Genomic DNA, 27892 nt, shown 5'->3' with positions numbered 1-27892 from the left:
TCAGGTGATTTTGACAGAAACTGAAGTGCAAGTTCTGGCATAATAATTCAAGCATGTTACGTTCAAATTTATCAATATTATAAATGTTAATGAATATGTAATAATTATTATTTTTTAAATTTCATCCATTTCAATGTTCAAAAATGTACAATGGTTTCCTATCGTTTAAACTCAAATGTTTTGAAATAAGCATTCTTTTTAATAAAAAATTCTTTATTAAAAAATGGTTTTTTAAGGCTGAAAATTATTTTCAAACTAATATCTTTACATATCTTGATGATTTTGTTATTAAAAATGTCAATAATTAACTTTTTTAACAATTTTATATCAATATTTTACTAAAAACATGATTATTAAACTGAATTTCTATCGCTGCAGAAAGTAGTCCCACTTGGGGGATATTTTGTGCAAAGTATCTTTTGACTTATTATTTGTAAATATAACATGCAAATAATGCCAATATTGATCAAATTCACTCGTCTGAGTTCAGTTATGAATATAATATCCATAAATTTTACTAAAGTTTGAATTAACATAGTTTTTTTTACATGTCAAAGTTCAAAAACTGCGAAATCCTGCACAAAGTAGCCCCACATGACGGTATTTATTTTTTGCATATTCATTTTGCTTAAAAATATTTTCTGCAAATGTCAGCAGTTATTTCCTTAAACAAGCTCTAATAATGACAATGACAGAAATAGGTCTTAAAAAAATGCATATTTCTCATAAATCAAGAAGTTAACGATATCAATCATTTTCCAAACAAGTAATTTTAATCCTGATAAATAAAATCTCCAAAACATTCATGCAAGTCATATTTTCATTTGTCGCAATTTCATCGATAAACTCAATTCGAATGAAGTACAATAACAATAACGCCACATTTACTGTAAACTAGAAATTATCTTGGGAAATTTTACGAGTGAATTTGAAGATTCCAACGCTGCAGGTGTTATAAAATTACGACGCAGCTATGTTGTAATTTGCTTTTCCTCGCATTTTAAAATGTATTGATGTAATATTTTGCTACATTTCATTTCAAAATGAATGCTCATTTTTTCAAGTACTGAACGCGAACAAAAACTCTTTTAAGCCTGTAATATTTTAGAACTTTTGAATCATATTTATGTTGAAAGCGCTTAAAGGTGAGTGACATTCTAATTATAGTACTGTGTGATTATAATTTATTATTTTATTCAACGTAAAAGTTTAAGCAAAATTTCAATTTCGTAGAGCAATTTTTTGAAAAAATCCTTTACCTAGATGGTAATTAATAATTTGTTTTCTAAGCGTTTTGAAGTGTATATAATAATTTTATTTACATGATTCAACTTAGCAAAAAAGTAAAAAAGAAATAAAAATCTTAAAAAGTAAAAAATAATGCAGCAACTTGTTAGGAGACAGATTGGGGATCCAAAAATTTTGTGACCATCGGCATGATGATGGAAGTGTGGTTAGCAATATCTACTGATTCACATGGATTTCAAACCGCGACCTGGGATAGAACCCGAGATCTTCACGATGGTAGCACGGCGTCGCAAGCAATGAGACATAATGATTAAAAAGTTTAATTTAGAATAATAAGAAAATAAAACTTTTTAATTTTTTTTTTGGTATACATCATTTCTCAACGCAATTCCAATTTGAAAACGTTTCACGCACTTAATTATTTTTTCAATTTCAAAAAAACATTTTTCTTAAAATACACACAAGGTAACACAAACACACAAAATTTTTAAGAAAAAAGATCATTTTTTTAAATAATTTAAAACAGAATAATTAAAAATAAAGGAGAATAATTTGAAAAAAAGGTGTTAATATAAATATAGGTGTTAATATTAGTAAAAGATGTTTATATCAATAAATTAAATAATTTAAAAAAAGGTGTTATTTTTTCTCTTTTTATTTTTTATTTATTTATTTTTTTTTTTTGAAAAATAATTGAGAAATCTTTTGTTGCGTGTTTAAAAAAAGGAAGTAAATTTTGATATGCGTTTGAAAATTCAGAAAAAGCTAAAAATTTGCCCTGAATTAAATAGACATAGCTTAAATTGCTTATTTCTATGGTGACTAGCGTCTTCAAAAAACTGAAAAACTGATAGCAAAATTCCTATAAGAACATGAGAGAACTGACTTTTTTACTCTCTGTTTAAAAAAAAATATCTCTGTAATAGAATCCCTGAGAGGGATATTTGTTCTAAAAATATTAATTAAGACAAAGCAGTTTTCAAATATTCATACAGAAATTTAACTACCAATTTTTTAGTTTCTTGAGGATGATGGTCAGTTTAATATTTCGAAAACAGGCATTGAATTTGATTCATTATTTTAAGCTACTGTTATGACCATTTAAAGTTAGCAATACTCATTTACCATTTAAAGTGACCATTTAAAGCATATTTTAAGTTGACATTTAAAGCATATTTAAAGTTGACATTTAAATTTTTTTTGATGAAAAAAATAATCTAAATATTTATTGAATAAATAAAATTCAATAATGGTTATCAAATGCATTGATTTGTTATCAAAATATCCTTTTTAATACAGGGAAGTTCTTATTTTAATTAATATATGACAATATTTATTCTTCGTGATCCTCGTCATCATCTCCCATCAAGATACCCGCAAAAAATTTCTTATGGATAAACTTATTCAAATATTGTGTACCAATACAGATTTACATCATTACCAATATATATTTTTATAAGATCTGTAATGAAATTCGTATGCAGTATATTCAATTAGGGCCGTATCTGCTTTCTTAATTTTCGAAAGGCTTCAACTAGGCTTTTCAAAAAGGGTGTCCGGATATAATAAAGTAGTTATACTCTACAAGATCAGTTTAAGTAAAAATGTTCGTAATTCAAAAACTAACTCACTGAAAGTATCAAGTATTTCAGAGTTTTCATTATTTGATCCAATTTAAGTCCAAGTTAAGTAATCATTCGTGTGTTAGTCTAATAGGAACGCATACATAAAGCTTTATACATAGAATATATTTTGATTTGTTCCCTCTTAACCACAGGTAAGTTTGGTTGTAAAGTACATTTTAGAAAGATAAAAGATACTCTTACTTTTTTTAAAGAAACTGAGGTATTTCAACATATCTTCGATTGTTACTTATAAAGAAAAGGAAACTCAATTATGTTAAATCATAGTTGAAAAGTCAGCATTACGTTTAGTCAAATATTTTCGTAAATAAAAGCGAGTAAAACATCATAGCATTTTGATGACCGAGTCTCTCATTTGTTTTTAAAATTAATTATGATTATGTTTTACGAATTTGGATTTCTAAATGATATAAGCACAATCAATCTGGGAAGAACCAGACTGGTCTCTTTAAACGTTCTAGGTATACATCAGTGTTCAGTCTTTCTAGTGCTAATAGTGATACTTAAGAATACTTAGTGAAGGAATACTTAAAACATGCATTTGTTTGTTAGGGACAACCTACAATGTAATATGAAAAAACTATCTTAGGAAAAATAATATTAGTTATCACAAAGGTACCTCTTTTTGTACCTTATTTAGTCATGACTCTCATAAATATCGCTGCAGCTATTTGCCAGTTCAGAGAACGAATATAGCTTTAAGTAGGTCCCCTTTACTTGATGAAAGTAATAAAACATTTCATCGCAGAGTTTTTCTGAATTTATTACAATAAAAGTCTTTTTATTTACAGATCTCAGAAAAAAGGCTTTGGAAGAATCTTTACAAATGTTCTGGTGGAACAGTAAATCCTATGCTCTACCAAGTTTAGAACAAAAAATCAAAGCCTTAGTTACAACTGAAAAAAACACGTTCGAAGTTTTCAAAGTATTACTGCTAGCAGTAATTTCAGGAGTATTTTACTCCTGTACAGCTGTAGTAGTCAAATACGTCGATAATTTAGATCCTGGACAACTGTGTCTTTATCGCCATATCGCAATTTTATCTTTAAACCTTCCAGAAGTTATCAAATGTCGCCAAGCAATCTTTTTGCCTAAACATTTCCGTGTGCTACTAATAATCAGAAGTATATGTTCGGCAACGCATATATTGGTCAGTTATCATGCTTTTCGCCGCTTACCACTTGCAGAAGCGAATGTGATTTTATTCAGCATTCCTGCCTTTGTAACCGTGGCCGCGAGGATTTTCCTAAAGGAACCATGTGGAATATTCCAATCGATATCTGTGCTCTTCACTGTAATTGGCTTAATTTTTACTGCCAAAATACCCAGTTACTTTTCTGGCTCACCTATTGTTCATTCAAAAGATTACATACAGGGTCTTATATTTGCTTTCTCGGGAATCATCTTTGATACTACTCAAATAATACTCTTAAGAAAAACGAAAGAAATTCACCATGCAACAATCTTATCCAATTTAGGTATCATAGCTATCATTGAACTAGCTTCTGTTACTGCCATCTTTGGTGATTTCAAGTGGAATGTGTGCGGTTGGCAGAATCTGTACATAATTATTCTTGGAATATTTAGTTACTTAGCTCACGCAATGATGATCAGAGCTTTCCAGTGCGAATTTGCTGGACCAGTCGCTACTGTCAGGGCTGGGTCAGATATAGGATTGTCCTTTATATGGCAGACATTTTTGTTTAAAGCAATTCCAGACACTTTCAGCATCATAGGAGCTTTCTTAGTTATGGTATCCATATTTTTGGTTGGAATTAGGAACTGGGTGTCCAGTCTACCGAATAATTCTCCAAAATTGAAGCACTTAAAATGGATTTTGAAGTAAATTTTTAGAAACTTGGTGCTTAATACTTCTCTGGCTCAACTATTGTTTATTCAAAGGAATACATATGAAGTCTTATATTTGTTTTCTCTGGAATTATTTGTGATTCCATTCAAATAATACTCTTAAGAAAAACGAAAGAGGTCCATTATACAACTGTCTTACAATTTTAGCGACACAATATGATTTATTTCAAACAACGTAGACTAAAATTCAATGTTTATTTCTAGTCTCAAATCACTTGTGCGATTGTTATGAATTATATGAGATATATCTTTATAATTCTCTGTTGCTGCCATCATCAACTGCACAGTGCGAAGAAAAAATGAATACCTTGAATAACTTTTCACCTAATTATCGGGTTTTCACTTACTAGAACTCAATTTTAATGGTTTTTAAGGTGACCTACAATAAGCTAATTAGTTAGTACAAACGATATTTTAAGTTACGACAAAGACAAGTACGTACTATTTTTGAATAAACATGCCTTTTTTTCGACGGATTCGTATTCTTGACCCTCAAACTGTTGGGCGTAGCCGTAATTTAGGAAATATGGCCCTAATAGTTTAGTCAGGAGAGCGGTTGAAAGTTTGTATAACTTAATAATCATTTTATTTTTTGCGTATTTTGTCATATCTAGAATTTTCAAAGAAAAGCATAAAACCTTTGAACGGAATTATGAAATTCGTACATGCCAAGATAATTCTAAGCAAAATATAATTTTTTAGTAGTCATTAAATGTTTTTACTACTTTATTTAATAATAATCGGAAAAATTTTGAATTGAAAAGTATATAAGTTATAGATTATTTCATATGATGAAATTTTAAAAGCAAAATAAAAATGTCAACGAAAGCAGTCAAATTGTTCTCGAAGAATCAAGTATTTAATACACGACGTTTTCGAATTTCGATTTCTTGGGATGAATTGACCGATTTTACAGAAATTTTAATTTTATCCTTTTAAATTATATTATTTAATATTATATTATTTAATATTATATTATTTAATATTATATTATTTAATATTATATTATTTAATATTATATTATTTAATATTATATTATTTAATATTATATTATTTAATAGTATATTGTTTAAAACGATATAAAAACTTATATACCTCACAATTCAAATTTTTTTCTACTATTGTTAAATAAGTAATTATTAAGTAATCAATAATTATTAAATGAACTCTTATTATAATTTTTTTTGTTGCATGGAATTATCTTCAGGTAAACGAATTATTATAATTCTGGGTAAAAGTTCTTTGATTGTTTTAAAAAACTCTCCAGATATGGCGGAACGGTTTAAAGATTCGACAGCTCTTCTGACCAAACCAATAGGATCATACTTCCTAAACTGCTGTTACCCCCTTTATTTTGAGGATCAGGAATTCAATCCATCGAAAAAATGCATTTTAAAAGAAAATACGCTTTTGAGTCTGATTTTGTAATTTGAAATACCTACTGCACTAATTCATTAGCATATTTGACGGAAATCACTTAACTTCTTCAAACTATTAAGATTGAGTTACATGAAGAATCGATTAGATGAGAAGTTATTCAAGTTATTTTTTTTTTTTTTGCGTGCTGTACGTTAAATAAAATAAAACAATGTTAATTTGCAAAGCTTATCCGTTACGTTATTGTTTTATTGAACAATTTTCTGTTACTTTCATAATTAATACTGCACTATTCTCTTTTTTATAAAAATAATATTTATTTGTGAGTTTTGAGTTATTATATTGTTTTAAAAAAAAACGTATCGTAGTCGATATTGCATATTCTTCCATTACCATAAGAAATTGCAAGGATTCTTATTACAACGGATTCTGAAAATATTTTTTTCCTAGTGGTAGCAATGGTAATGTATTTATATTTCAATAAATAAGAATTAAAAGAGACTTTTGTCCACAACGATTTAAACAGAATTTTCATATATAAGATCATCTAGAATCTAGATGAATGTTTTAATTCTTAAGTTCTAAGAAATGTTTTTAAAACAAAAATCTTCTTTAGTTTATTACAGCTACAAAAAATGATTCGCAACAGCTTCAAATATTTGAAGTCTTACTTTAGTAATATACAACATTGTTTATTTGAACAACATTTATTTGTGACCATTTTATTAATATTTTTTTAAAATTGCTATTACTGAAGAATCTTCTTCAACCATCATCATTAGTACTGTATGACATAATTTAAATAAATAATGAATGTTTATCTGAGTGTTTAAAGTCATTATTTTTTTAACCCTTTCCCTCTTGCTCATGTCAAAATCACGGGGTGAGCTTTCCTCTCCTAATTCTCGCGCCTGTGATATTTCCGGGCTAGTGCTTTCAAAAGTAATAAACCAAAAAGGTTTAATATATCCATCTCTTGTGCCAGTATTTTTTTATTTTTTATTTTATCCACTAGAAGTCTGCACCAGACAATTTTTAATGTAACTGGAGATAGTTAGTTTATTTTAAACTAGATGTCAGCACTATCCAAATATATGATGTATTATTTGTGATATGTAATTTGTACTCTTAGCTCCACTACTTAGGCTCTTTGTGACTACTCGTGGTCTGTGTTCTGTGATAAAATATTTTTTAATATTGGATGGGACATACGGGATACGGAATGGAATTTTACGACATATGGACATATGGGACATATGGAATTTTAAATTTCAAGCTAAGAAAATTTCAAACTTCAGAAATGTATACAGTACATACACTTTTTTTAATATAATTTTCTTGAATAAAAAAGTAGGCATTTTTTGGCCGTTTTCTTGAAAATAATAAGATCAATAAGTGGTTAAGTCATGTTGTTGTTTGAGACTAAATTAATGATTCTATAGCAGTTTTGGAATGATTTTCTATTAAGCTGTCATTAGTAGTGGTTTATTGGAGAGCTGATGTTCGTTTATGGCTGTTTATGGATGATAAAATTTAAATTTCAATAAACTTAGGAAATTTACAAATGATTGAAGATCAAAGTATTTTAGCTAAATTGCACCTTTACCCTAAGGCTAGCGTTATGAATCTTCATTTGCACGATATTCTATTTTATATATGTGTAAAACATTTAGGATACTATTACCATTATATGAGATTAGTGATGTTGTAAATATATTTTTACTTAGAATGATGACCCGCAGTGGACTGATCGTTAAGATTTCCCAGCAGATCACCGAAGTCAAACATCACTGGCTGCGGTCAGTGTGCGGGTAGATGACCACTTGGATCAGTCTACGTAGGGTCCGAGGGTGTGCGGTATTGGTCCTCGTTAAACTGTTCTACCTCGTTAAGTGCTCGACTTCTCATGCAGGTCGGGCTACCGAAGCGGGGGTGCCATCCCCTCCGCAGAGGATCAAAATTGTGATGGCGTGTCTTCGGATCATCCTCAGGGATGTTTCCCAGACCGTCGCCAATAGCCCATTGTGCAGCTCTAGTGCGACGTAAATGAACTAGAACTACAACAACTTAGAATGATAAATTAGTTACATAACAATCCGAATGAAGTCTCCAAATTTTGTTTTATAACCGGGGATGAACAGCCGATCTGATTATGAGTTTACTACTATCAATGTTCAACACCATAGCCTTGTAATTTTGAGCCCAACCCAGAGGAAAAGGAAACACCTGGATCAAGTAATGATGCAAACTAGCTTTAGTGGAGGATTTTTTTGCATTACCTTAACCCGCATTTACTTTACATGAAGAGGAAAACCACGATAATCACCATGGTCATGCCGACGGCAAAGGGATTCTAACTCATGATCAGTCTACCACTGAGGATAATTTACGTCACTATGGTTGGTCTGAGTCGGGAGCAGAATTTGTACCAACCAGCCACCTCCAGGATTCGAACCTGGATCACCTCATGGGTGAAAAACATTCTATCCCCTGAGCCACCGCGATTATGATAAATTAAACATCAAAAAATTTTGTGCTTTTAAATATTTTTGTTATTACTATAGTCTTATCAGGGACTTTCAAAATGATAACGATTTGAAAAATCCTTCCTTAGAGGCGAGACAGGCCTGGATGGCTCCTGGCCTTATTCAGAATTTTAAAGCGTGTTACCCATTGTTTTTCCTGATCTCTTCATGCCCTTATTTTTTAAGTTTTTAGATATATTTTAAGACAGATCAATTACCTAAGTTTGAAACACCTTCTCAAGTTACAGTTCGTTTTCTACATGATTAAACTTAAAAATATTTTTAATTTAAAATATCGTATATTTTTCTAATTGGTACATTCAGGTCAATCTCGCAAATCAATAATAATAAGTGAATATCTGACGAAATCAAAAGCTATTCAGATGTAACGTTTCTTATTCTGTCAGCAAGGAGATAGTTAAAAAGATACTTTGTGTCAAGAATTTTTTTTTTTGTACGTTATAAATCTTTAACGCCACGTTTAGAAATAAACTTGATTTGTCATCAAAACAATAAAAAAGAAATTCGATATTTTGGATGATATGTATTCACTATAAAATTTTTGACACTTTAAACAGTTGTTTGTTGGTAAATATTTAATTCTAAACATTTCTCTGAAAAAAAATTTGTTTTAAGAATTTACTAATGGATCAGAATAAATTCGTAATGTAATGCCGTCCATTTGCCTGAATCAATTAGTACATTTTTTTTAAAGAAAGTATTTTTTTGAAGACAAAAAACTTTAAAAGTTAACAGTTGTATTTTCAAGATTGTTACGGGTCCTGCGAATGGTGGTATTAAATTTGCATTGTACAAGTTTACATTTGAAAAACCCATCATTTTAGCGTTTCGTATTTAGAATGCGAAAGTATCACTGGAAATGTTAAATCTGTAATACACTCAACCGACCGATTCCGAAGTCCGGGACACTAATTTACAATCCAACAGCCTTTAACAACTCACTTGCTTTTTTGGAGACTTTTATCTTGACTCTAGTTCGCCGCATACAAGCTGTTATTTCTTTTTAAATTTTTTACATGAACTTATTTGAAAAAAATGCCAAACTTAAGGGCTGCTGGATTGGAAAATTGCGTTCGGAACTTTGCTCCGTAATGATTATGGTTTGATTTTTAAAAAAAAGTAAAAAATTCTTTGTCTATTATTAAATTCCGGTTGAAAATTGAAAAGATGAATTCTTTGCTATGTTTATTTTCATAAATATTCATTTTCAGCGCCGCATCCATTTCTTAAACACGCATTTTTAGTGCCGACTTCATTTTCTTAAACACGCATTTCGACCAGTCTCGAGAATAAAAAAAACTCTTAGACGACCTGTTGCTTTTTTATCTGATTAAAACATCTCAGTACAAAATTTAAAAAGCAAAATTACGATATATAAGAATAGAAGTGTGATTCTTTATTAGATAAATTACCAATTTTAGTAAAATAACTTCTTACCAGACTTAATAAAACAAAAAAAAGGTTCATTTGAAAACATGTGCTCAATTATTAGTTTTAGAATTTTTAATTATAAACTTGGAATAAAAATATTTTGACCGATCTAGTAGCCGTTGAGATGCAACTATGACTCAGTAGCACGACAGCCTATGAAGGGCCAAAGCCTTCTGTGCCCATCCCAGTTTTTTTTTATCTTGGGCTACGGATACTGGAATAGATGTTCTGGTTCGGTAAGAACCCCAAGTGTGCTTGGTACTTATTTTATCGACGCACTGAAGGGATGGAACATTGGTCTACCCTACCCGGTCCGAGGATTGAACCCCAGACCTGTGGCACTGGATTGTGAAGAGCTACCTCTCAGCCACAAGATTTAGAAATGCTACTTCAGAATTGAAATTTTACGTTCTGAAAGAGCCATTTTTAATTATAAACTTAATACGAGTTTTTGTTTTGAAATTCCAATTTATTCGAAAGTTGTTTGCAGTAAAAATGCTTTTTCCATGTTTTTTTTTAACATTTTTTTAAAGAAAAAAAATGATTATTTATTTATTGCCATCAAAAGGGTCTCTTTATTGAGATCTTTAAGGGTATTATATGTCGCCAGTTATAAATCATCATATTTATATCGAAATTTTATAAAAATATAAAAGCCTCAAGAGAGGGAATAACAGTTGGGCTATTCCACGGTAACTTACGTTACATTCACATAAACTTTATTGCACTGAGAACTTAAAAGCAAACGAATAATGCTAATACACATTTTAAAATAAGGTGATTTCTAAAAATCACAATCAAAACCAAAAGGAATCTAATTAAAATAATTAATATTTTTTAATTTAAACAGTGTAAAAACCTAAAATTAGTATGGTAACTTACGCTACCGAGAAAGGAATGGCAAAAATTTGCAATATGCTTGAAGGCAAAATTCTGTTCTTATACAAATGTTATATGATTAAGATTTTATGTATCATTCTTCTGACATGTTTAAATATTTCTTATGCCTAGATTTAAAATTTTATTTCAAAAGTTAAATTAAATATAATTTTTTAAATGAAACTTACGTTACGAAATTCACTTTGTATCAAACTTTTATTCCAATAATGTGCAAATGCAAATTAAGATATTTAAACAGTATAGTGCAAGGGAGAAAAAGTGTACATGAAGTAAATTCAGATACTTTTGATTCACACATAACTGCAAACTTATAAAGTTTTCTGTTATTAACTAGTACAGGGGGCTCAATTCTTTTCACCATGTTTTCCTTCTGGTAGAATATTTCATTTCTTTTTTCTGGCTATTTACAATAGATTCCTACAGCAGCCATTACATTGACTTTAAATTCTTGCTCTTCAACAGACATTACCACACCAGGATATAACATGTCTTCGTATCTAACTATATATCAACCCCTAGCTTTTATCTTGGATTCATCATTTTCTTTTTCAAAATCTTTCACTAAAAAAACCCTTCTGGTATGCCTTCTTGTACTTTTAAATGGTAGATTATCTTAATGTTTTTAATCTGTGGAGCTTTTGAGAATAGAATAGACACTCCACTCATCTGTTCTAGATACTCGCACTCATTTGTTTTTTTCTAAACATAAAATACATTTCGAATGATGGAACATTACGAATTTTGCTGAAGGCTTCCTTAGTCAATCCGAACTTTTCATGACACTTACAAAGATAAACATTTCTTGGAATTTTGCTACTAAGCAAGACATGTTTTGGACGGAGCATGGAATTGCCCAGTTTCTAACTCTGCTATACAATACAAGGTCATTCATATAAATTGTTAACTTGTAAAAATATTTATCATCTTTAACTTCTTATTGTGCCACATTTTCTATATTTCTGTGTTTAAATAAATTTATTTGAAGAGCAAATTATTATTTTTTTCAAATCCCGTTAATCATTCGTTTTTTTTAACCATTGACAATATTAATGAAATACTTTACTTACTGTTTACTTTATAATATTTTTATTAATTATAATTATATCGCTCATAAGCAAATATTCTTTTTTAAAAAAAAGTATCAACTTTAAACGGAAAATAACAAAGATGATTGATAGGTTACTGCTGATAGCGACGAGTGGAGTCTGCCAATATTTTAAAAAATGCACGATACTTGAAAACTTCCTTAAAAGTAAGTTTTAAACGCATGGATTGAATATCCGAACTTTTAAATTGGGAAGACAAGAATTTAAAATGAGTATTATATAACGCTATCCTATGGTTCGAGGTATAACATATGATGATCCAAAGTATATAATACAAATTAAACAAACACAAATTACTATATATACGATTTCATAATACAGTAATGGTATAGAAAGCATATATATTATTACTATAGTGAGTTGTAATATTTGTTGAAAACTAACAAATTTCATACAATATTTTAAATCGTGATAAATAATTCTAGCAACGAAGCACATATGATTATTAATCAGCAAAATGTCATACCTGTTATATCAAGAATTTATTGTTTATCATCCCATTTTTATTATAACGAATAACTAAACTGGCTTGGTTTGGTATTGATTGGTTTATTAGTATTGTATACATTTGCAGACTTGTGAGCTGAATTAAGGCTTATTAACCCTCGCCAAGTAGGACAGATATAGAGAAGGACATCATGAAGATACATCCACAGTAGTGGAGTTAGCGAGTTCGAATCCCGTTGTTACCCTGTATGTATCTTCGCTATACGAACGAATTACAGAACGAAGATAGAACGAAGTTACATGCTGGGTAACAGTGGGATTCGAGCCCTCTACCTCCACGCTTCGCACCGCGTTTCGTGGGCAATACCAGTCTGCCAGCCAGAGAAGTCCCCTAACTCAACTGGAAGAGTGCTGAACGTAAGTGCATTTAAATATGCTCAGCCATGTTTCTTTAATTCAAGCGAAAAGCGAATGTAATTTGTATATCACGAGCTCTTAAGGAAACAACGAGACCGATACTTACCGAAATTTCTTAAGCGGTTTAAAGAAAAGTTTAAAAAAAGCTTTACAGGTTACAAAACTTCGGATTGCATTTAAGTATTAAAAAAAATTGTAAGCATAATTTGCATTGCTTGCTTGGAAACATCCGTTACATTGTGTAGGGACCTCCGTGGTTTATTGGTGTTACCCTACCACCAAACGCTTCGAATTTCATAGTGAACCTAGATTAACTTTATGCTGCCTTCTCTAATTTGTTCTAAGTGTCGTTGAACTTAATAAGAGTTTATAAGCTGATCTTCATTAGAGGAGTTTATAAGCTGATGCATTGGGTATACAAGCCTGTTTAGGTATTTGAATTAATAAACATTTTAACAAAGTGCAGCGATTAAACAAACCGGAACATTTGCAATAGGTATCTACATTCCTGATCCAATCATTTATTTGGTTTTATAAATCTTTAGATCTGCAAGATTAATATCTATAAATTAAATAAACCACTTATGATGGAAATCGAACTGATATTTACCGAATTCCACAATAATTGACGGAAGGATAAATTTTTTAGGCAACTCAATTTGGTTTTCTATTTGCAAAGAAAGGTTAATTGGGTCGGCTTAGGATGCATAAAACTCACTTTACATGATGCTGATGTTTGGATGCCAGTGATGACCGATAAATTCAAGTACTGTTTGCTCAAAAAATATCGCCAGTGGTAGACACTAGGATTACCGATGGTCAGAAAGAGTAGCCTCTTATGTCTGCCCTGTCTTCGAACGTATGTACTCCAAATTTAAAGCGAATTGGCTCAGAATTGTTGATTCCTATAAGGGACATACATACAAACTTACATACGTTCCAGAACAATAAAGAAATATGTTAGTTTATTTATATAAATCATCAGCTTTACCCATCACTTCTCTAGTACAAAAAAGAACTTTATTGGTGATCTATTCATTTTGCAATCTAGGAAAAAATATCAAACATTACCGGAAGACTTGCTCTCCACTTCTGACGTCATAGTAGGACCTTAATTCCTTCATGAGTTTATAAGGTGATTACATTGTTTATGTATAACTAAGTTTAGATGCAACTTTAAGTTATTAGATTAACCCCTTAACAGTGACAGATATTTTAGAAAAATGGACCAAAAATGGAAATTTTTTTTGACTGTTTAATTTCGTTCTTAATACTATTATAAAAGTTAGAAAATGTTTTTTGAAGTTATACTTCTTATGCGACTTCCAACAAGGTTGCGTTAAATGTCTAACGTTACATTTTTATTGGCCGGGAAATCACGTGGTAGGATCCAGTTTTTCCTCATTCATTTCCATATTGTTTTGGTTCTCACTATCATAAAAATAATAAAAGTCATAAAAGTATTGTTTTTCTATAAAAAAATTTTTAGTTTGATTTGATACACATATAATTTAATAGGGTAGTATTTTTTATTTTCAAATTTAGTGGATAACAATTGTAAAAAATGAGTGAAAACAATCCCACGGACAATGCGACGGATTTAAGGTTATGTCATGGTACGTCTTTTGTGAATATCAATTGATTGTTTCTCTTCTGAAATTACATTATGACGCATTCACATACATTATTAATACAAATACATTTTCCAGGGCGAGACGATGAGGCAACCACAAGCACTTCCACTGGTTCAAGAGGTTCACGAGGGAAAAATGCACAATATTACCGTGATTACAGAGCACAGAAGCGAGCGGAGCAGGAAAAAGAGTCGTTGAATCCTTCTACGACTGCTGATTCTTCTACAATTAACGTCGCAGGTTGCGAAGTTTAACTTCTTCCACGCGGAGGGACTCCACGCACTATTTTTTTATTACAAAAATAAAATTTTAAATGCAGTAACTATATTTATAATTTTTACATACACATAAGAAAGTAATGGATTACACACACAACTTTTTCAATTCGAGCAAATTAAACAAAAGTTTGAAGCTAAATATAACATAACAAGTATAATATAATATAAAAACACAGCAATCTGATTTTCAATTCATAAATTTTACAAATCTTTTATGGTTTGGTATATTCCAAAACACGGTACTGCAAACCCACATTTCCCCTCCCTTGACCGAAGTCGTTATCGGTGTAAAACTTCGACCACTATAGCCATCTATTAGGAAAATAGTGAATTAGGTATCCTAAAGTAGAAACCAACTCAGATCTGGCTTACGTTAATTAAACCGTTATGACATTAAGAAAAACGTTATTTTTCTCCTGCCCCAAGTCAGTTCGGGCATCACAAATACTGCAAGTTGTTGTAGCCCGAACTGGATTCGAACGACACTGGCAAGGGGTTAAGCAAAATATGCATTTAGAAGTTCATCTCACTAAACTAATGGATGATTTTATTCGAAATCACCTGGCATAATGCTAATGCTCGAGGTTCGATTTATAAAATTTGCAACAATCAAGCTACTCTCTCCTTTACTTAGATCTGCGAGGGGCCGTAAAAACCCTATTTTCTCACTATCTAGCATAAAAAACGCACGGTGTTAGTGAAGGTGTGATAGGCAAGGAATTTATTCATAAAATTACTTTGTAATTTTATGAGAAAAGGATTATTTATGAGTAATCGTGCTTCTTACCAAAACAGCTGGTACTGGTACATTTATTTACATCGTACTGGAGCTGGAGCTGCACAATGGGCTATTGTTATACGGTCTGGGAAATATCCCCGAGGATGATCCGGATGCAACATCCCGTTTCAGAAGGAGGATACATTCACACACTATCCATCTATAGATCGTAATTTTGACCAGAACCACAGTACGATCAATCTCCGATTCAGTACCCAAAGAGATATTCATGGTTATGGAAATTTGTGACCCCGACAGATTTAGTACCAGTCCCCATGTTGTACATGGGATGTCTTCCGCCGACGGAGATCGAAATCATGACCTGACGTAAGTGAGACCAACGCCTTATCAGTCAGGCTATCCTGGCCGTTTAACCAAAATAGAGTATCTAAACTGCTGTTTGTAGAAAATGCAACACCATGAAAGAATCATCAGAATCAAATGAAATTTAATGCAGAAACGACTTGTACTGATACAAATAAATGATGAAATTTTCAAAACAAAAGAAACAAATTAAGCGTCCGAAATCAGTATTTGGTGCAGCCACCACGCGCTGCAATAAGTGCTGCTATACGACGTGGCATGGAGTCAAACAGATGTTGAATATCTGCTTGAGGAAGAGAATTCCATATCGCTTGTATGCGCAACCAAAGTTCATCTTTGGAAACTGCAGGACGCAGATCACGAGTGAGACGCCGACCAACCATATCCCACACGTGCTCAATAGGCGACATATCCGGCGAATAAGCAGGCCAAGGAAGAAGTTGCATGCGTTGTGCTGAACAGAAGTCTCTAACAGTCCGCGCAACATGTGGGCGTGCATTATCCTGCTGAAAGATAGCTCCAGGGATGCCTTGAAGGAAAGGAACAACTTCGGGCTGTAGCACTTCACGGACGTATCTGTTGCTATTGAGATTACCCTCAATTCGTATCAAATTGGATCGTCCATGATACGAAATCGCACCCCAGACCATAACTCCGGGTGTTCGACCACTATGTCGTTCAATAATACACTCAGGAAGGCAGCGTTGACCGGCATAACGTCTAACACGAACACGGCCATCATGGGTCCACAAATTGAAGCGTGATTCATCTGAAAAGACAACTTGGTGCCAATCAGCTCGCCAGTCTCTGTGCTCAAGAGCCCACTGCCGACGCAGCCGTCGATGATCCGCCGTGAGGGGAATCCTGTGTAATGGCACCCTTGCACGCAATCCACGGCGCAGCAGACGACGACGAATTGACGAAGCCGACAATTGTACACCTGTAGCAGTAGACCAATGTGCTGCCAGCTGCCTGGAGGAAGCTGTGCGATCATTCACCGCCATGCGGAGCAGGTGTCGATCATCGCGCTCTGACGTCACCTTCTGTCGTCCAGTGCCTGTTTTTCGAGTTGTTCGGTGCTCGTCGGTCCACTGCTTCCAAACTCGCATCACTGTGGAACTGTTCCGCTGCATACGAGCTGCTATTGCGCGATAGGAAAATCCTCCTTCTCGAAGGCCGATTATCCTCCCTCGTTCAAACTCCGTAAGTTGCTTGAATTTCTTATTCTTCCGTCGTGGAGGCATACTCAGGTCTCACTAAACGTTTGCCACTAACAAATAATCATAGACTATTTTCAACGTCCCGCTACAGCACTTTATTTATACGCTTTCAGCATCAATTCAGAGGGCGCTGCGCGCGCCACGCACGCGCGATGGCTCTGAAACTTTATTAATTTGCATAATATCCTATAATTGACATTTGCTGCGAATTTCATTTGATTCTGATGATTCCTTCATGGTGTTGCATTTTCTACAAACAGCAGTTTATATTGTTAATAAAAGTAAATCGACTTTTTACTGTTGCATATAACGACGAAATACATTTTCTTCATCAGGTTTGCTTTTTAGTACATAGCTCATTTTTTAAAATTTTAATTGGTATATATTATCAGAATTAATTAAGCATTGATGACAATAATAGTATGCTGATTTCTTGCGTTCTCTTAAACGAATTAGTACCATTTCTCTATTAATTTTGCTTTATCAGTACAAAACTTATTACTTTATTTATTTATTTTTTGCTTGTAACTCCAGAAGAAGTGAAATGATCATGTCTAAACACGTGGTTTAAATCAGCTTTAATTGGATACCTGTAAGCTACGTCATGCTCTTATGTCGAATCTGATTGGCTTCTGAGCCAACAAATGCCACGATTTACTTATGATGACGTTACTTGCTGGTGTTCAATTACCACTGATATAAAATTATTTACAATTTTGAAAACATAACTGTAAACAAAATGAACGCGTAGTTTCAGGTAACTCTGGGAATACTAATTAGGTGCCGTCATTCACTTACGCAACCACGATCAAGGTCACCATTCAGATAATCCGGCATAACGAAAGCAAAATAATTAACTATTACATAGCGCGCAATAAAAAACTTTTTTTGATTAGAGCTATACGTTAGCATACATCAATCAATGATGCTTTTTTTTTCTTTTAAATGGCAGGTACTGAACATTATTCTTCGCCTTAGAAGATGCCGGAATTGTTACTCATTTCACGTTATCCAGTGGGCACCCGTGATTCAAAGTCACGGAGGCGAGCAACATTACCCACGCCACACTGCCACAAACCCGTTTATAGGGTGGCCACATTCACACATCGCACACAACAGAGGACACTTGAGAGAGAAACATCTATGCCCAGAGCGGGATTCGAACTCGCAGCCATTGGCTTCGCAGTCAGGCGCGCTAACCGTTCAGTTACCTGGCCGGCCAATCAATGATACTATCTTTAAAATATTTGATAAAACTGAATCGTTAATAATTTAAAACAACAGCTTGAATACATTTTAATCTAGTTTTTTGTTTTGTTAAAAAATTTTCGTTTTTTCTTATTTGACCTTTTTTGCCTCTGGTGCACAGGTTTTCCCGGTCACAGGGATAGGGTTTGAGGGTCTTTCCTAAAGGTTTTCTTCAACGAAAAGTCTATGGAAAAAATTCCATGCCTCCCAAAAGAGGTTCTAAATAGAGCAGATCATTACAAGGAGGTGATCTTTCCTGTATATATATATATATATATATATATATATATATATATATATATATATATATATATATATATATATATATATATATATATATATATATATATATATATATATATATATATATATATATATATATATATATATATATATATATATATATATATATATATATATATATATATAAATAGCACAATAAAAACAAGAGAAAAAAGAAAATAATTAATAAGTTTTATTAACTGCGCATAAGCTGCAAGTATATAGAACTCATAAAATAAGCTAAAAAATTGAGAAAATATGGAAAAAAATAAAAAATAATGACAAGAGAAGAAAATTAATTACAATAATTTTTTAAAAGTATTTAAAAAACATAATTTTTAATACCTCAAAAAAAAAAAAAAATTATTAAAATTTGGAAAACAATCTTTGGAATCCAAAGTAATTAATTTTCTTCTCTTGTCATTATTTTTTATTTTTTTCCATATTTTCTCAATTTTTTAGCTTATATATATATATATATATATATATATATATATATATATATATATATATATATATATATATATATATATATATATATATATATATATATACATATTTATATATATATATATATATATATATATATATATATATATATATATATATATATATATATATATATATATATATATATATATATATATATATATATATGCATAGATATATATATATATATATATATATATATATATATATATATATGCATAGATATATATATATATATATATATATATATATATATATATATATATATATATATGCATATATGCATATATATATATATATATATATATATATATATATATATATATATGCATAGATATAGATATATATATATATATATATGCATATATATATATGCATATATATATATATATATATATATATATATATATATATATATATATATATATATATATATATATATATATATATATATATATATATATATATATATATATATATATATATATATATATATATATATATATATATATATATATATATATATATATATATATACATGTAATTGTTACCACTTTTGTTTAAATAATAATAATTCATCTAAATATTTTTCGAAATGGCGGCCATCTTGTTAAGAAAAAGTATTTTGAAAAAGGGAGAGGATATAAAGAACAAGAATAGTTTACGTGCAGAGAGAGAGCATACCTAATAGTTTTTATGACAAGGCAAATTTCCTGAACATCACATGACACAATAAACATGTAGTTTATTCACGAAGTTTTTACTTGAGATTTTGATCACTGATATGGTTCCAAGTTTCATGAAAACAATGACACTGCCATATTCGAAAGAAAAATATCCCATTATAATTTATCAATATGGTCTATATAAATTCTTTACAGTGTCACCACAAACATTGCAAAATCTGTCTGTTGTTTTATTTTGTTTTTCGGAAAAGAGAGTGTGGTAGTAATTTAAAAGAAGAAATTATTTTGTTTTAAATTCTGTTATAAAACGGTGCATAGTGTATTAAGTTCTTACAGGTGCGATTACGAATGTCACATTAAAGGTCAGTAAATTAAAAACAACAAGTTGACATATACCATTGAAACTAAATTTTTGCAAACAATCCTGTCTCTCTAATTAATAACCTCTGGTTCAAAATATTAATTGGATGTTTTAATCATAACTGTGAAGTCGGCAGTTGAAATGTTTTTTTTTTTTTTTTTTAATTTAAACGACTTAAAACTCCTCATGCACCACAAAGTATAGCATGAGGCTTACAGTTGTAAGTAAAAAACAAAAGGAGAAAAAATTTACAAATTTACATTAGAAACAAAATTCCGCAAGGCCGCAAGACTTTCAATACTTTTGACCAGTTCTGATAAGACAGGTGGCCAACTAATTGAAAGACGTCTCAAATCAGTCTTTAAATTCATTCGGGCACTCGCATAGAGACTACAGTTGAAATGTTTGACTCTGGGATTTTCTAATAATCCGACTTATGCTCTGTTAAAATTTTCACCAAATCTTAAGACACTAAGTAAGTTTAAATTTCAAGTTGTATATTTCTTTAATGTAATGTGATTTTATGTATGATCAGGTTAAAGGTATTTTACTTAAAATTAGATTTAATAATATAACAGAATTTTTTTTCTATCTATCTATCTATCTATTTATTTAATAATTCGGTATTTTTATAGAAATTAAAACTTAGTTACGATTTAATTATTTAGATTTATTTTTTAACATTCCTAAAATAATTGTGAAAATTTTAAAACATAATTGGTCAAGCAAACAAATCGTACTCATAGCACATACGGAATATTAAGACGAATTCGAATGACCTTAACAGTGCGGAATTTAAATATTATATAACCATTTAATACATTTCTTCTTCTTGGCACTACAGCTCTGTTAACCTTGGCATTTCAGCCACAATTATATTTTAATTTCTAAATCTCTGAGAACTGTATTAAATGATATCACACTGTATAATCTCTATCTGTTTCCGTTTTGTTAAGCCTATTTCGAATGCCTCTTAACATTCTCTCTGTGTTATGTGCATGTTTTTGATTTACAAACTAATTATATTTTAGAAATTAGTGTGATTATGTTTACAAAGCTAACTGTTCTTTCTTTAAATTGTACCTTGAAAATAACTTTATAGACTTGCATGGGTATCATTTTGTTTTTACTATTAACTTTAGCGTTAAGGAATACCAAAATGGTGGCAGCTACTTTACATGAACTCGTGTAAAAGTCGTGTAACATTCTTGGTGTTTGACTACACCATGAACTATACTTGGTGCAGTGAAACACCGTGAACCAAGAGTTATCTGTGGTGTTTCATTGCACCACTTTGATGTAAAGTTGTTACCACCACTTTTATGTTGAGATACACTGAATGTTTTTATAGTGTATCCATGGTTCTTGGTTAGTACTTGCACAGCACTAATTTAAATGTCATTAAATTACTACAATGCAATATACATAATTTTTTCCTAAAACAATAACCTTTATTAATCAATTTTGTCCTTAATGTGGATTTTTGTTTGGCATCAATTAATCAAACTAACTAGTCCATTACTGCAGCTCCCATAATAGCCATAAATGATTGACTAAACAAATTAAACTTATTAGCATTTATGAACTTTTTAACCAAATAAAAACTACAAATTATTTTTAAAACATTTAATTTGAAGAATGAATTTTTTTTTTAGCGTTTTAACATTAAATCTTCATCGGTATTCTAAATTCACCTGACTGTCCGCTCTGCAACTTGGCAGAGCCCATGAATAGGATCCACCTCCGCCGCTGTGCTGCATTGCATTCCGGCTCTGAATCGTCGCTCTATTGGCAAGCCAGAGAACTTTTAGGGCAATGACTTCGGTCATTCTGTCTAGTTTATTTATTCACCTGTTTTGTCTTTGCATTTGTTTTCTGTGTTATTTCTTGTTTATGCCCTGCCATTGAAAATAAAAAAACATTAAATCTTCATTTAACTTAAGAAAAGGTATTTATACCAAATAGTTAAATTCGCAGGTCAAGACGGGATATACTATAATCCTGAATATATTTTCGTTACAGACATGAACTAAATATAAGCTGAATAACGTTTCTCAGTAAAATGAAATTGAAAAAGAATACATAATATGTATGTTATTTTTCCTCAAGTTTCCGAGGAACAGCTTTTTAAGATATGGATAGTGGGTTTAACAAAATGTTTTTTCCATTGTTTTAGATTCCTTCATTTGCCACAAAGAAAAGGAATAATATTTGATAAAAGGATATAAGAGGAATCAATAAGAATGAAGTTTCTGGAATCCGGAATTGAGTATGGAGAATGGTAGACATGATAAACATCTCGAGTTTTAAAGGTTTAATACTCTCGATGCTTTCTGGAATTCTCCACTCAGTTGCTGTAGCAAACTCACAACTTCTTGAAGATCTCCATGCTGGTCAAATGACCACATACCATTTTATAGCCATTGCAGCATTTTCCCTTCCAGAAACAGTTAAAAGTGCAGAAAATATTTTCGGACCTAAAAGTGCTCGCATGTTCCTTCTGGTCCAAAGCATATGTGGTTCTATTAGTACATTTTTAACCTTCATTTCTTATGAATATTTACCAATAGGAGTGTCAATTATCATTCGATCCACAAGACCAGCTTTTTTCGCTGTCGCAGCAAACATTCTTTTAGGCGAGCCTTGTGGTTTATTACTATACATTACGACAACTCTCACAATAATTGCAATTATATTTACAGCACAAGTGCCACCCTACTTGTTCGACGATAGTTTTTCATATTCAAATGAATTCTTGTATGGAATTGCAGCTGCAATATTATCCCTAGTGTTTACTGCGGGACAGGTAATTATTACTAGAAAATTAAAAACTGTTAATCATGCCGTTGTCACATTCAATAGTAACTGGATGTCTGCCATTTGGACTGGAGTTTTTGCATCAATATTTGGTCATTTCAGATGGCACGAATGCGGTTTGCAAAAACTGTACGTGATTCTTTTTGGCTTCGCAAGTTATGCGTCGCAGACGTTATTAGTTATAGCTTTTCAGTATGAGTTGGTCAGCCCGGTGTCAACTGTCAGAGCGGCTTCAAACATAATTTCATCGCTTTTGTTACAGACATTTCTTTTTTGTGATATTCCTGACATATATAGTACAATTGGTGCAGCACTGGTAGGACTTTCGTTTCTCATCGTTGGAATGAAAAAATGCATTCCTGCTATGCCAAAAGACTCTTAAAAATAGTGAAAAAGAGTCATACTTATGAAACTGCTTCTTGATAAAATTCTGTATTGAATAATGATCAGTTTCAGGTTGTGTCATTTGTTAGATATTCATTAAAATCAATTTTTAGTATATGTTATTGGATTTTCATGATAGCTTATTTTGCAACTTGAAGTGTTTGATTAGAAATATTACAACACGAATTACTCGTATATTATTTTTAATTTTGTAATTTTAAATGACGAATCTGACTGAAACACTTTAAATAGTATAAGATATATATTTCTAAATACGACTTTTTGATATTTTTATTGCTTGAAAACAATTCTTTCTATTACTTGAATTGTTCTGTTCTATTGTTTCAAGTAAGGGAATATTATTTCTAACTATTCTATTGCTTGAAAACTATTGGACGATTCCCTTGAAATTTTGTATTCTGTCATTTAAAAATACCAAGTTTAAAATGAATTAAAAATTTGTATATTTTTACTACTATTAAGTAATTATGTATATTTGAAGGAAATATTAGAAGATGAAATACAACATATATATATATATATATATATATATATATATATAGGCAAACCCCGCTATAGTGAACTCCCGGATATAGTGAACGAAATTTTCGGTCCCGTGCCTTGCTATACACATATAATGTTATTTTTTGTGGATATAGTGAACCAAAAAAGTGAGGAAGTTGGATATAATGAACTTTTTACTGTCTTCGACTGATTTTTTTCTTCATTTTTTTTAAAATAATTTTGAAATTTCTACTTCAAAATAAATACATATACCAATGTTTAAAACCATCTATAGAGGGGAATGCAGTGATCAGCATTTTTTCTTGTTTGCTTCTTTTATCTCACATTCCAATCCCTAAACAAACCAAGCAAATGTTTCCAACTCAAACAGATGATGCACCTGTAAGGTGTCAGTGGGATCAATATACATTTTCTGTCAGAGGGAATGAGTAATTATTCGTTATTGCTCAAAGGGTTGGACACTAATATGTGTTGATAAGGTGCTCATTTCAATTCTTTTTTGCTCTCAGTTCAGTTAAAAAAAGTCTGCAAACTTTTATGTCTCAAATTTAACTATGGCGACCAGTAAACGTAAAACGTTCTCCATTGATGATAAAATAGGCATAATCAGAAAAATTGAAAATGGATGCAATCAAGTTGATATTTGCAGGGAATATTAACTATCCAAATCTGCAGTTTGTAACATATGGAAAAATAGGCTATTAATAATTTCTGTACATGAAAAAAATTTAGATGGCAGAAAAAAGTTGAGAAAAGCAGATCACAAGGATGCTGAATAAGCATTACTGAAATGGTTCACCATTTGAAGAAGCCGCAATCTTCCAGTATCTGGACAAATGTCGAAGAAATTGTTAAGCGATTTCATGAGACTATTTTTATGAGCTCGAATGGCAACTTAGACAGGTTTATAAAGCGGAATAACAGAAATTCAGGAAAAATTATCTGAGAATCAGGAAGTGTCTTCATATCTGATGTTGAGGATTGCTCATCAACTAAAAATTACTTCTTTTTTTTTACACGCAAGACGAAGAGTAATGAAAAATAACACATTTTTTGCTGCTACATAATATTTTTCAGTCATTTATTTGAATACTGTGTAATAAAAGGGAGGAGTTTGGGAACCATTAGTTAAATTGCCTGCGTAACGGATGTAGTGAACCAAAATTTCGGTCCCTTGAAGGTTCACTATAGCGAGGTTTGATTGTATATATATATATATATATATATATATATATACGATAAAATTGTCTAGAAAGGGGTGCTAGAGCACCCCTTTCTAAATAATTTAACCGTTTATTATTTTTGTGCAAATAACATTAATATACTGTTATAAGTTTCAGTTAAAGATATCTGTTAAATGATTTGGAACTTAACGATCAGCTTCATGCACAATGAGATGAAAGCAAAAATAGTGTTTAAGATATCCGCCTTTTGGTAAGCGAAAATATTAAATTACGGTTGTGAACTCCAGAGAAACCTATGGTAATCTATGGCAACCTATGGTTACCATAGAAGTTTGTAAGGCAGGATACCATACGTCTATGGTAATCATGGAGATCTGTATGGTATTTATATGGCAGGATACCATAGGCTTATGGTAACCATAAGGATTTGGATGTCATTTATATGGCAAGACACCAGAAACCTATGGTAACCTTAGATATCTGTATGGTATTTATGCGGCAAGACAATCCCTTATGGAAATGTACCATACACATATAGCAAATGTATTGAAACACACCTTACTTTTATGGTGATCTTATGGTAAAATACCAAATAATTATGGGAAAGTAACAAATACACATAACAAAATTATGGAAGAACACCATATATACTTATTCATATGCTAAATGTACTATACATGTATGGTAATCCCATTGTAATCATAAATTATCATAATTTAGCATCTCATAAATTCACATATTTTACAATTCCTAGAATATTTTGCCCGGTTTTAATTAGATACAGCAAACATCATTCACAATTTTTTCTTTCTGATAAATCAATTGATAAACCATAAGAAAAAGCTCAACTTTAAATAATTAAATTCAAATGTTAGAAAAAAATTATATCTCCTAATTAATATTGTTTTTGTAGCTTATGGTTTTGGATTTATTTCAAATAGAAAAAAAAATAAAGAATGCATATAGTAATTTCTTTTTTCTTTTTCAAATTGAACTCCGTAACCTTCTATGTTTTGTTCTTTTACACACTTCAATATCTTCAATGAGATATCGTTTATAATTTTTCGCAGGTTTTATACTTGAAACTTATTTTTATCAACTTATCAGAAAGAAAAAAAAAACGTTGATTTAAAATGCACATCAGCTAAATATGAAAAAGGGAAAGTTAAAGTGTGTTCTCATATCATCTGCTTATGCAAACGGCGTATATATTGCGGCAATCAAATTTGAAAATATAGGTGTTTTATTAGCAATAAAAGTACTCCTTTACTTTCTGTCTCAACTTTTCTTCTTGTGTCTTGATTTTGCGGCATTTCACTTGTCTGATTCATATTTTAAAAATGTCTAGAAACGTTGAGACTGGCCTCTTTGATTCTTTTCGAAGAAGCAAAATATGGAGTTGGAAAACTATCAAGAACTTAATATGAGTTCATTGAAAAATTAATTGAGTGACAAATCTCATTTTATTAAAAATGGGCCAGAGATAAGAAAAACTCGTCTCGGCCATCACCAGGGATTTTACTAGAAATTGAAAGAAAGTTATTTACTTTACAATAATACGTTGCCAAAAATACTTAGAATTAAATAAGCATATTAATGTATAGGTATTAACGTATATAAAAATATTAGTTTTTCCCTTTTGCTCACAGTTTATTGTGTTCATTAGTTATTTATATTTCGGGATATTTCCGTATTGTGATCTGCCGTGCCAACTACAATCGCCAAGGTGCCAAATAGATGCTAAACTTGCAATTTTTTTTAAAGTATGCAGTTGTTTGTGTAGGAGTGGCTACGAGTTAGGAGTAAGCTTTTTCACCAAAGAAAATAAAAAAGCCACAATTAAAGTGACCTACATCACTTGGGAGAAACTGTGTAATTTTAAACACTGTTTCATGGCATCTTGTCAGGGAAAATAAATATAAGAAGTATCTTGACTTTAAAGTGGATAAATAACTAAAATACTTTGTTATTAAACTTTTTTAAAAATTGCCAGTCATTTTAACAAAAACAGAAAAATTTTGTTATGTTTAGAATCACCGATGAGTAATTTCCATTTTTTTTTTAATTTTTAGGAGGTGTAATTTTTTTAATACTAAAAAAATTAGATTACAAACGATTTTTATCTTCACGAAACTAACTTACTTTTTTTTACGGAATTCTTAACCCATTTTCAAAATTTACATAAGAAGGTATTTGCCAAAGATAGACTAAACTTTCCTAATAGTCATGAATAATTGTTGCAAGCTCACGCAGTATTGAAATTAACATATTCACAAGAAATGTTATTTCATGTGGTGGCAAATTATTTAAAAAAAAAGCTTTTATTGAAATTATTATCTGAATTAAGCTCTTGTGTCCTGTATTTTTCTGAGAACTTAACGTGTGTTTATTAAAAAAAGGTGCGTCTATTAAGAAAAAGAGTACGCTTTATGTCTGATTTCGTAACTTCAAATATCTTGATCACTAACTAATTTCCATATTTATGCCTTCGAAACATTCAAATCAAATCCAAGTACAAGAAAATCCGATCATTAGATCAAAAGTTAATCAAGGTGATAAAAAGTTAATCAATCCGTTTTTTTGCACACCGTACATACATAAGTAAATACATAGTTATTACATACGCGAGTATGCATACATAATTGTATGCTGATACTTACATAATTTGTATGTACCCACATTCGTATGTATATTGAAT

General features: G+C 30.9%; 1 protein-coding gene across 3 annotated transcripts; it reads left to right on the top strand.

Moving 5' to 3' along the window:
• Positions 1–838: 838 nt before the first annotated feature.
• Positions 839–23602, top strand: LOC107453395 (solute carrier family 35 member G1-like). Of its 3 annotated transcripts, XM_016070216.5 has the most exons (3): positions 839–1145; positions 12695–12984; positions 22461–23602. In XM_016070216.5, exon 3 carries the CDS (start codon positions 22563–22565, stop codon positions 23481–23483), a length of 921 nt encoding a protein of 306 aa, XP_015925702.3. In that variant the 5' UTR covers positions 839–1145; positions 12695–12984; positions 22461–22562; the 3' UTR covers positions 23484–23602. The 3 variants fall into 3 exon arrangements, with proteins under 3 accessions (XP_015925702.3, XP_087013567.1, XP_042911072.2); XM_087157441.1 differs by lacking the exon at positions 12695–12984; XM_043055138.3 differs by lacking the exons at positions 12695–12984; positions 22461–23602 and adding an exon at positions 3683–8986 and having other exon boundaries at positions 843–1145.
• The last annotated feature ends 4290 nt before the right edge of the window (positions 23603–27892 follow it).

This window comes from Parasteatoda tepidariorum, chromosome 2 (assembly GCF_982258835.1).
Source record: "Parasteatoda tepidariorum strain Cologne lab strain chromosome 2, Ptep-v5.0, whole genome shotgun sequence".
Classification (NCBI taxonomy): Eukaryota; Metazoa; Arthropoda; class Arachnida; order Araneae; family Theridiidae; genus Parasteatoda; species Parasteatoda tepidariorum.
Note: the sequence above shows the minus strand (reverse complement) of the source record. Positions and strands in the feature narration are given on the sequence as shown.